Source organism: Oryctolagus cuniculus, chromosome 1 (assembly GCF_051225735.1).
Source record: "Oryctolagus cuniculus isolate XC-2025 breed Fujian yellow rabbit chromosome 1, ASM5122573v1, whole genome shotgun sequence".
Lineage (NCBI taxonomy): Eukaryota > Metazoa > Chordata > Mammalia > Lagomorpha > Leporidae > Oryctolagus > Oryctolagus cuniculus.
The window spans coordinates 68,415,010-68,426,389 of record NC_142867.1 but is presented as its reverse complement, the minus strand read 5'-3'; the positions used below and the strand labels follow the sequence as shown (position 1 = coordinate 68,426,389).

Genomic DNA, 11,380 nt, shown 5'->3' with positions numbered 1-11,380 from the left:
AGGTCTCATCTGTCTCTTGCATAGTACTCAGGCACTTGCTTGTCCAAGTAACCGACTGGATGCAGTGAGTCTCCCTGGCCACTGCCCTGGTTACTTCAGTCCCTGTTGTTTCCTCCAGGCCTACTTAGCTCAGTGGCCCATTTGAAGTTCTACCCTCAGTTCATGACCAGGCTCCCTTGGGCTGTCATGATAATAACTGCTTCCTAAAACTGGGAAACTCCTGAACCAAACTTGTGTTGCAGACCCACTGGCATCTGCCAATTCTTGTGATACTGAATCTTATCAAATGCTTTCTCCACATCTGTTGAGATGATCATGTGATTTTTGTTCTTCAGTCTGTTTATGTGATTTATGATGTTTACGGATTTGTGAATATTGAACCACCTTTGTATCTCTGGGATAAATCCTGCTTGACTGTGATGCATGATTTTTTGTTGTTGTTGTTGTAGTGTTAGATTAATTTGGTAGTATTTTGTTGAGATTTTTATATCTGTTCATCAAAGAAATTGGTCTGTAGTTTTCTTTTGGTGTTGTGACTTTGGTTTTGGTATTAGAGTGATTTGGCCTCATAAAAAGAGTTTGGCAGAGCTCTATCTTATTCAATATTTTGGAATAGTTTGAAAAATATTGGAGTTAGTTCCTCTATAAATGTCTTATAGAATTTAATAGTAAGTCCACAGGGTCCTAGACTTTTCTTTGATGAGAGACTTTTAATTGCTGCCTTAATCTCATTCTTCATTACTGGTCTATTTAGATTTTCTGTATCTTCCTGATTTAATTTTAATAGGTTATATGTATCCAGGAATGTATCCATTCGTTTGAGGTCTTATGATTTGTTAGCTTATAGTTGTTCATAATAGTTTCTTATGATCTTTTCTATTTCATTGGTATCAGTTGTAATATTTGCTTTTTTCATTTCTAATATTTGATTTTTTTCTCTTTTTTCTTTGTTAGTCTGTCAAAAGGTTTATTTTGTTTATCTTCACAAAACCAATCTTTTTGTTTTGTTGTTCTTTTGTGTTAAATTTTTAGTTTAATTTATTTCTGCTCTGATCCTTAATATTTATCACTTCCTGCTAATTTTGGATTTGGATTGTTCTTGTTTTTCTAAGTCCTTGAGATGCATCATTAGATCTGGAACTCTATCCAAATCTCCCACATGGATGGCAGGGGCCAAGTACTTGGGCTCTCATCAACTATCTTCTCAGGTGCATTTGTGGGAAGTAAATTGCAAGCAGAGCAGCTAGGACTCAAACCATCATTCTGATCTAGGATGGTGGTGACTTAACCCACTATACCACAATGCTGGTTCCTGTTTGGATCTTTTTACTGATTTCTGTCTCTAGTGAATTTTTCATTTACATCATCTGTTTTCCTCATTTCTTTAAAGTCTATTTGTATACTCTTATATCACATTGAGTTTCCTTATGATAATTATTTGAATTCCTAAGGCATTTCATAGATTTCCTTCAGGATCTATTTCTGGAGAACTGTTTTCTTTTGGAGGTGTCATACTTCCTTGATTCTTAATGTTTTCTATGTCCCTACATTGAAGTCACACTAGGGTTTGTAATAGCCAGAGACTTGCCCTTGGTGTTGAGAGATACTGAGGGGGCTGTCTTCTTATCCTGTTGGAAAAGCGTGAGTGGTGCTGGGGTTTCTGAAACTGATAACTGTGGCTCTATGACTGTGTGATGTAGATGGGACCTTCCCTGCATCTTTCTAGGAAAGTGGTGATGTAGATTGTAACATCAAAAGCCCTCTTCCCAGAACTGGGGGATGTGAAGGGGACCCTGCTACAGTTCTATAGGGTGACTACAAGATATCCTTGAGATTTCGCACTGGCAGGTATGGGTCCAGAGAAGTGGCATGCAAGCAGGCTCTTCCTGGGTTTCAACAGGTAGATTCTAATGAGTTTAAGGAAACCATAATTAATTGTCACCAACTTGGTACTACAGGATGCAATGGGGTCATTACTTCTAGGTCTCATAGGGTGAGAACTAGTTGTGTTGAGATGGTCATAGTCACCTGCCTGAAGCAGAACAATACAGATAGAGCTCTCCAGGTACTGAGAGTGACTGTAAGTTACTCCAGAGATTGTAATATCAACATCAGTAGTCCCAGCACCACAAGGCACAGACAGAACTTCCCCCAATTTCCATGCAGCATGCAAGGGTGATACCGGGGTTTGTGCCATGGGTTCCTAACACCATGAGATAAGAATTACGGAGGAAGCTTCCTCAGCTCTGGTACTGTCAAAATTTTTTTAAAAGATTATTTTATTTTAAAGGCAAAGTTATGGAGAGAAGGAGGGAGGGAGGGAGGGAAGGAGAGAGAGAGAGAGAGAGAGAGAGAGAGAGAGAGAGAGAGAGAGGAAGAACCAAAGAAAGAACAAAAGAAAGAAAGAAGAAAGAAAAGAAAGAAAGAAAAAAGAAAAGAAAAGAAAGAGAAGGAAAGAGAGAGAGAGAGAGCGATCTCCCACCTGCTGATTCACTCCCCAGATGACTGCAGTGGTCAAGGGTGGGCCAGGCCAAAGCCAGGAACCAGGAGCTTCATCCAGGTCTTTCATGTGGGTACATACCCAAGCATGGGCCATCTTCCACTGCTTTCCCAGGCACATTAGCAGGGAGCTGGATCAGAAGTGGAGCAGCTGGAACTTGAATCAGCACCCATATAGGATGCTGGCGCTGCAGGCAGTGACTTTATCCACTATGTTACAACACCAGCCACCCTGTCTAGTTTGTTATGGGTTGTTGCTGGTACTAGTCTCAAGAGCCGATGAAACTTCTCCACCTGCCCCCAAATCATACAGAGTGAGCACAGCTCATAGGTGTATGCCCAGAACTCCCCACAGTTGTAGGTTTCAGGGGGTATTCTCTCTGCCTGGGAAGGTGTCATGTATCTGGCTCTGGTGGCTTCTGGGAGCAGCAGGAGTGCATGTTATTCCTTATATCAGAATAGTGGTCAGCAGTGGCTCTACTGAAAATTAAGTCTGGCACTTTTCAGGGAGAGAGCTCTGTGGCTTCCCTTTTCAGAACAAAGTAGTTGTTCAGACCTCAGTCAGTTCCTCAAGCTAGTCTTCATGTAAGTGGGGACTATCAAATTCCCCTGCAGTTGTGGGGCTGGTGCTGTGGCGCAGTGGGTTGGCGCCCTGGCCTGAGGTGCCAGTATCCCATATGGGCGTCAGTTCGAGACCCGGCTGCTCCACTTCCAACCCAGCTCTCTGCTTTGGCTTGGGGAAGCAGTGGAGGATGGCCCAGGCCCTCGGATCCTTGCACCCGCATGGGAGGCCTGGAGAAAGCTCCTGGCTCCTGGCTTCGGATCAGCTCGGCTCTGGCCGTAGCGGCCATTTGGGAGGTGAACTATTGGATGGAGGACCTCTCTCTCTCTCCCTCTCTCCCTCTCTGTGTAACTCTGACTTGCAAATAAATAAATCTTTCAAAAAAAAATTTCCCTGCAGTTATGGTTGCCAGTGATGAGAGCTGACACTTCTTACCTTTTCCCAGAAAGATGGCATTCCTTGGATGTGTGCCCCTAGCTTAGGTGCTGTGGCAACAACTGGTGACGGCAGTGTGTCTGCTGTCTTTTCTGAGTTACAGAGTCTCTCCGCTGTTCTGTTACCTTACTCTCTCAATCAGTTCCCTGAGAACACAATTCTTCCTTTGTTTTTCTAGTATTTTTCTGTGGCTGCAGCTTGTCACTGTTCACTCATCTTGGATCCTCTCCCTATGTGTGGGTGATCCTCTACCTGATGGGGAGTCTGCCTGCCCTGCCCATGCAGGAGGCTGAGAGGGCATGGCACACCAGGCCTCCCGGGAAGGAGCCCACAACCTGACTGCTGGCAGGTGGCGGGAGCCCCAGGTGCTTTTCCTCACTCTGCTCCCTGTTAAATGGCCCTGTAATTGCCAGTCAGGTAAACAACTCCCACATATGTCCCAGGCCCATTAGAACCACCTGGAAAGCTATCCTAGCTATGTGACCTTCAAGCTGATTGGAGAAGCATAGGGGCGCCGATATCGGTTCTATCCTATAGAATTAGTGTTGCTCTGAATTAATTAGGCCCCTTCCGCCTGCCCTTTAAAAAGTGTGTGTGGTCATTAATAAAGCGGACATGTTAACTGAAACTTGTCTCTGGTGCTTTTTGCAGAAGAGCGCCATCACCCTACTATCCCAGCAGTGTGCAAGCCACATGGGTCAAACCTGCATCTATGTACAGTGAATAGATCTTGTTTTTTCTAGATCCAACTGAAAATATCTACCTTTCAAAATTCAGGTATTTAGATCACTTACATCTAATTTGTTTATTCCTATGTTTGGGTTTATATCTACCACCTTGCAATTTGTGTTTTATTTGTTCTTTGTTTCTCTCTCTCTCTCTCTCTTAAGATTTATCTTATTTATTTGAAAGGCAGAGTTACAGAGAGGCAGAAGCAGAGAGAGAGGTCTTCCATCATCTGGTTCACTCCCCAAATGGCTGCAAGGCTGGAACTGGGCCAATCCAAAGCCAGGAGCCTGGAGCTTCTTCTGGTTCTCTCATGTGGGTGCAGGGGCTCAAGGACTTGAGTCATCCTCTGCTGCTTTCCCAGGCACATTAGCAGGGAATTGGATTAGAAGTGGAGCAGCCAGGACTCAAACTGGCACCCATATGGGATGCCAGCACTGCAGGTGGTAGCTTTACCTGCTATGCCACAGCACTGATCCCTGTTCTTTGTTTCTTATTAGTCTCTTTTGCTGCCTTCTTTTGGATGAATTAAGTAGCATTTATAATTGTGTTTTGTATTCATTGCTGGCTTGTTGTATACCCCCTTTTCTGGAGGTTACTTTATAAAGTATTGTATACATATTTAGCTGAATAGAGCTTGCCTTCAAATAGAGTATCAATCACATTAAGTATAGGAATCTTATTGGAATTTTTATTTCTGTACTCCTGGCCTTTTAGATATTGTTCTCATATAATTTCCTTTTGTGAATATATATTTCCATTGGTACATTTTTCCCTTCATATTGAATGACTTTCTTGAACATTTCTTATGGTATAAATCACCTAGTGATTAGTTCTTCCAGTTTTGACTTTCTAAAAAGTTTAGTTTTTTTTTTTAAAGATTTATTTATTTGAAAGACAGAGTTACAGAGAAAGATAGAGACAGAGAGAGAGAGAGGTCTTCCATCTTCTGGTTCACTCCTCAAGTGGTTGCAATGACTAGGGCTGGCCCAGGCTGAAGCAAGGAGCCAGGAGATTCTTCCAGTCTCCCTTGGGTGTGCAGGGGCCCAAGTACTGGGCCATTTTCCCAGGTACATCAGCAGGGAGATGGATCAGAAGTGGATTTGAACCGGTGCCCATATGGGATGCCAGTACTACAGACTAGGGCTTTAACTTGCTGCATCACAGTGCTGGGTCCTAGTTTGATTTTTTTAAAGCTGTTTTTTTTTTTTTTTTTTTTTTACCAAGTGTTGAATTCCAGATGAATTTGTGTTTTTTTGCTTTTAAAATTGCTCTGTTGTCTTCTGGCTTGTATTGGTTTCAGCAAGATATTATTCTTGAAAGAATGTGAAGTTATCATTCTTTCTCTACATGTAATTTTTTTCTCTCTGGTTTTGAGATAGTCTATTTCTTGTGCTTGATTATGATGTGTCTTATAGATTTTATGTGTTCCTTTTCCTTGGAGGTTGTTATGCTTCTTATTAGGTCTGTAGGTTTATAGTTCTCATCAGGTTTGAAAAATTTTTTCAGCTGTTCTTCAAATATTGTTTCCATCTCTTTTTTACTCTTTTCTCATTCATTGCCTCCATATTTATATTAGATGATTTATAGTTGCTCTACAGGTTTCAGTTGCTCCTTTAAATTTTAAAATTCTTAAGTTGTCTTCTTTTTCACACTGCATATTCTATTTTCAACCCTAGAGGTACATTGTTTATTTCAGATACTGTGCTTTTCATCTCTAGAAGTTCGATTTAGGTTTTTAAAATATATATTTCAGATCTGTCCTTAATATTGTTATTTTTCTCTACATTCTTAAACCTGTGGAGTATAGTTACAGTGTTTTAATGTTCTTGCCTGCTAATTCTGTTGTCTGAAAAGTTGGCTGGATTGTTATTGCTTTATGGTTTGTGTTTTCTTTTTTGTGTACCTGGTACTTTTAAAAACTTAATAGTAGGCATCATGAAGTTTACTTTTTTAGGCTCTTGTATTTTTTTTTTTTTTTGACAGGCAGAGTGGACAGTGAGAGACAGAGAGAAAGGTCTTCCTTTTTCCGTTGGTTCACCCCTCAGTGGCCGCTGTGGCTGGCGCACCACGCTGATCCAAAGCCAGGAGCCAGGTGCTTCCTTCTGGTCTCCCATGCGGGTGCAGGACCCAAGGACTTGGGCCATCCTCCACTGCCCTCCCGGGCCACAGCAGAGAGCTGGACTGGAAGAGGAGCAACCGGGACAGAATCCGGCGCCCCGACCGGGACTAGAACCTGGGGTGGCAGCGCCGCAGGTGGAGAATTAGCCTATTGAGCTGCGGCGCTGGTCTAGGCCCTTGTATTTTAAAAACTTACTCTTGAGCTTTGTTCCACATACTTGGAAATGCTTTGATTCTTTTGATGCTCAGCAATAAGCTTCCTTGGACTGCACCATAGCAACCATTAATGTAGGCCTAATCTTTCTGATTGTGCTGCGTAATGCCTCATGTGTTAGAAGAATTTTTTCTCTGGTCAGCGGAAACTGTCGCTCCCCCTCTTCTTGGAGGAACGACACAAGACCCTGCGCTATTCTTTTGTCTGCTCGGCCCTTCCCGGGTTTGCTGCTGGTCCTTCCCGGGTTGGCTGCCGTCCCTTCCACCTCCGTGGAAGGGCGGCTCCCCCTGCCACTTTCCCCACTTCCGCGGGGGAGCAGCACACCGCCGGCCGGCTCTCTCGGGGGCTGCTCAGATGTTATCCGGATGTTCCCCTTAGATGTTCCTGGTGCATGTTGTCTCTCTCCTCCTTTATAGTCCTCTTCCACCAATCCCAACTCTGCTACCCACATGCCGAGCACGCTGCTCTCCTCTAATCAGGAGCAAGATCAGCTCCTGCAGCTCAATCAAATTGGCGAGAGGCAGCTGTGTAGAAGTTGTTTACTCCTCTCCCAGCGCCATATTGTGGGAGAGCAGATGCATAGAATAAGTCTTAATTCCAGTAACAGTCTAGTCCGAGTTGCTCCCCACAGGAAACAACAATTATTCTTAGCCTTATCTGAGCCTTAGAGATTATTTTATCATCTTCTTTTATATTCTTATTTCTCTAGCTTGGGATAAATTCATGGGCATGCACTGGTCATTATTCAGCTAGAGACTCAGGGAGATGCAGGAGAAACCCTTGCTTTTCCCAAATTTCATTTCTGTATGCTCAGTTTAGGAAGACTGCCAAGCTCCACTTTTATTCTCCTTCATGGTACCTTATTCTGGCTATTCCGACTAGACTGTCAATGGTAATTAATCATACCCACTACCTTTGTTTCCCCTTTTAAGGATTGCTAACCTACACTGTCTGTTATCTAATATCTGAAAACTAATTTTTTTATTTCTCCATTTTTTTAGTCACTTAAGGTGGGAAGGTAAGTACAATCCTTATTGTTCCTTTTGGTTTATCATGAATGTTCCAACTTAGAGATGAGAAAAGTAAACTTAGAATGCACCAATGCCTGCAGCAGTCAGCAAGTTAGCAGGAAGGTAGGAAGAAACACCGTTCTTGTTCCCCCAATCCAATAGAGTATTGATGATTGTAAATGATATTTCAAAAAATTTTTTAATTCATCTATCTTTGCTCAGATTTTCTATAGAGACACCAGCATTGTGTCACAGCTAGTTGGGCTGCCACTTGTGCTGCTGGTATCCCATATGAGAGTGCTGGCTCGAGTCCTGGCTGTTCCGCTTCCAATCCAGCTTCCCGCTCGTGAGCCTGGGAAGGCAGTTGATAATGACCAATTGCTTGGACCCTTCCTCCCACATGACAGACCTTGATGGAATTCCTGGCTCCTGACTTCAACCTAATCCATTGACCATTTGGGGCATGAACCAATGAATAGAAGCTCTCCTTGTTTTTCCTTCTGTCACTCTGCCTTTCAAATAAATAAATACAGAAATATAAAATTTTTAAAAATTTCTATAGAATACAATAAAGTAGAATGATACAATAGAGTACATTAACAGGAGCCATTCTAGATCCTGATTATTTCATTTGTTCTTTCAGCAAAAGGGTGAATCATGCCTAAGAAGGCTAGCAGGATTGAGTCCACAAAAAGAAGAAAATCGGAAAAGGATAGTTCATGGACTGAAAAAATCTTCAACCACAAATCCTATGTCACCTTCCTTACTGGCTGCTACAGTTGCCACTGGAAATTCAGACAGTGGGAAAAAACCAAACTTGGATCATGTTGCCATTCTCGGGTACAGAGAGATGGGGAGGATCTGTGCCGTACATTCTCCCATATGGGGAGCAGAGACGGGTCCTTGGCTCTATGAAGGTTCATTAGAGTCTCCAGGACTCTAGGTTCTGGGGCTCCAGTTCTTCCATAAAAATACTGCATCAATTCTAGAGCCAAAGTTAAACTTCCTGAAACATGCAATTGATGTATTTATTTTCTTTTATTCTTTCCTTTTTTCTTACTTTTACATATATGCATTCAGAAAACCTTGAAAAGGTGAAGTTTGGGTGCAATTAGTTGTTTCTCTGTAGGGATTACAGGAATGCCTGAATCTTTTTTTTTAAAGATTTATTTTATTTATTTGAAAGACAGAGTTACAGAGAGAAGTAGAGACACAGAGAGAGGTCTTCCATCCACTGGTTCACTCCCCATATGATTGCAATGGCCGGAGCTGCGCTGATCTGAAGCCAGGAGCCAGGAGCTTCCTTCAGGTCTCGCACGTGGGTGCAGGGGCCCAAGGGCTTGGGCCATCTTCTACTGCTGTCCCAGGCCATAGCAAAGAGCTGGATCGGAAGAGGAGCAGCTAGGACTAGAATTGGCACCCATATGGGATGCTGGCGCTTCAGGCCAGGGCTTTAACCTGGTGCTGCACAGCGCCAGCCCCAATTTTTTTTTTTTTTTTTTAGGATTTATTTATTTTGGAAGAGTCACAAAGAGAGAGAGCGGAAGAGAGAGAAAGAGAAAGAGTGATCAATCTTCCATCCACTCTTTTACTCTACAGAGGGCCGTAACAGCTGGAGCTGGGTCAGGCTAAGGCCAGGAGCCAGGAGTTTCTTCCTGGTCTCCCACATGGGTGCGGGGCCCAAGCCTTTGGACCATTTTCCACTGCTTTCCCAAGCACATTAGCAGGGAACTGTATAGGAAGCAGAGTGGCTGGGACTTAAACAGGGGCCAGTATGGGATGTGGGTGTTGCTGGCAGTGGCTGTTAACCTTTTATGCTACAGCAACAGTCCTGGATTTCATATTTCTTATGTCTGAAGTGAGAAACCCAAGGAAAAGCTTGGGTGACGGTAGACTGCCCTAGAGTAGGCAGACATGTTAGACATGATAGTCTGACCTCATATTTTTCCTGCCCAGATGCTTCTGTCCTATTTGCTAGGGAAAACAAAAGTGTTTCAGGCACAGCTTTTGCTCTCAAGAAATTCATAGTCTACAGAGGGAAAAGGCAAGTATAGATAGTCTCAGTATAGCAAAAAGCTATAGAATTGTGTGTATGGGCACTTGCTCAGACATAAGAAAGGGGCCAAAGATAATTTTATTTAGGTAAAGAGTGATTAAGAATAGTATAGTTAAAAATAGTGTGGAAGAAATGTTATGGAGAAGGAGTTAAAAGACGTAAGTTTAGACATTGTGGAAGGTTTATTTTTGATGGAGCAGATAGGAGTACAGAAGTGTTGGGAAATGAAGTTAGAGAGGAAGATGGTCAGATACTGTGTGGTTTTAAGAATTTGATCTCTGCAATAAAGGAAATAAAGAGTCCCTGAAGATTTTTTTTTTTTTTGGCTAGGCAGAGAGTTAGTGTGAGAGAGAGAGACAGAGAGTTATAGACAGTGAGAGAGAGACAGAAAGTCTTCCTTCTGTTGGTTCACTCCCCTAATGGCCGCCATGGCCGGCGCTGTGCCGATCCGAAGCCAGGAGCCGGATACTTTATCCCAGTCTCCCATGCGGGTACAGGGACCCCAGCACTTGGGCCATCCTCCTCTGCCCTCCCGGGCCACAGCAGAGAGCTGGAGTCCCTGAAGATTTTAAGATGATATAATATGAGCTCTATTTTGGAATGATATTGTGTGGAGAATATAGTGGAATGAACAAAACTAATTCAGGGAGATCTCTTTGCCTTCAAAGAGAAAGCAATAACAGTATTCATGTAAAAGATATTGGTGGCCTGAATTAGAGTAGACAAAGATGGAGACAAGCAGATAGGCTCAATGGATATTTATTATGTAGGGATGAGATAGTAAGTCACAGGAGAGGTATTAGGTATTAGGACAGGGTACAGAGGGAATAGAGAGGCTTCATGGAAAAAAGTGGCATTTGAGCAATGTGTTAAAATAGAACAATTGCTGGACCAGATCCTGGGAATATGGATAGGTCCTAATTCTAGGTCTGCCCTTCTGTCCTTGTTCTGGCTATGTGATAACTCTAAACCTCTCTAAGGTAAGGAATTGAACCAGATAATACTTAAAATCTCTAGGGTCCTGTCTGCTGAGAGGAAGGAATATAACATATAGTGTAAGTTCTAATAAGATCTTACGTCCTGAGGAAAGACAGCCTGGATTCAAATTGTAGCTTCATTACTTTCTCTAAATTTAGAATTCTACCATTATGGGAACTTGAGTAGGTCACTTAACATCCCAGTGCATCAGATTTTGCATTAAAATAATAGAGATAATAATCATTTTTGGTGCATAGAAGAGGTAATATATGGGGAACACTTCAAATTGGGCTTGGCACAAGATCAGCACTCATGTTAGCTGCTGCTGTTAGTTTTTTGAAGTCAGTGACTTGTGGAAGAAACATGTAGAAATGATTGTATAGAGGACTGGCATTGTGGTATAGTGGGCTAAGCCTCTGCCTGTGTTGCTGGCATCCCATATGGGCACCAGTTCGTGTCCTGGCTGCTTCTCTTCGATCCAGCTCTCTGCTATGGCCTGGGAAAGCAGTAGAAGATGGCAGAAATGCTTGGGCCCTTTAGCCATGTGAGAAAGCATGGAAGAAGCTCCTGGCTCCTGGCTTTATCAGCCCAGCTCAGAAGTTGCAGCCATATGGAGAGTTAACCAGTGGATGGAAGACCTGTCTCTCTGTCCTTCTCTTTGTCTGTAACTCTACTTCTCAAATAAGAAAAAAAAAATGGTATAGAGAATAAGATGATCAGGAGTCCAGACAGAGGGAAGCACAGTGATTTGTTATATGAAAAATGAATTTCCAATGTTG

The 11,380-nt window shown here is 42.8% G+C and overlaps 1 protein-coding gene across 1 annotated transcript in view; it reads left to right on the top strand.

Annotated features, from left to right (window-relative positions):
• The first annotated feature begins 4,085 nt into the window (after positions 1–4,085).
• Positions 4,086–11,380, top strand: part of LOC100349807 (glycerophosphodiester phosphodiesterase 6) — a 95,131-nt gene continuing 87,836 nt past the window's right edge. The window contains exons 1-2 of the mRNA XM_070075819.2: positions 4,086–4,273; positions 8,211–8,407. Coding sequence (XP_069931920.2) covers positions 8,225–8,407 — 183 coding nt within the window. The 5' untranslated portion in view covers positions 4,086–4,273; positions 8,211–8,224. The remainder of the gene's footprint in view (positions 4,274–8,210; positions 8,408–11,380) is intronic.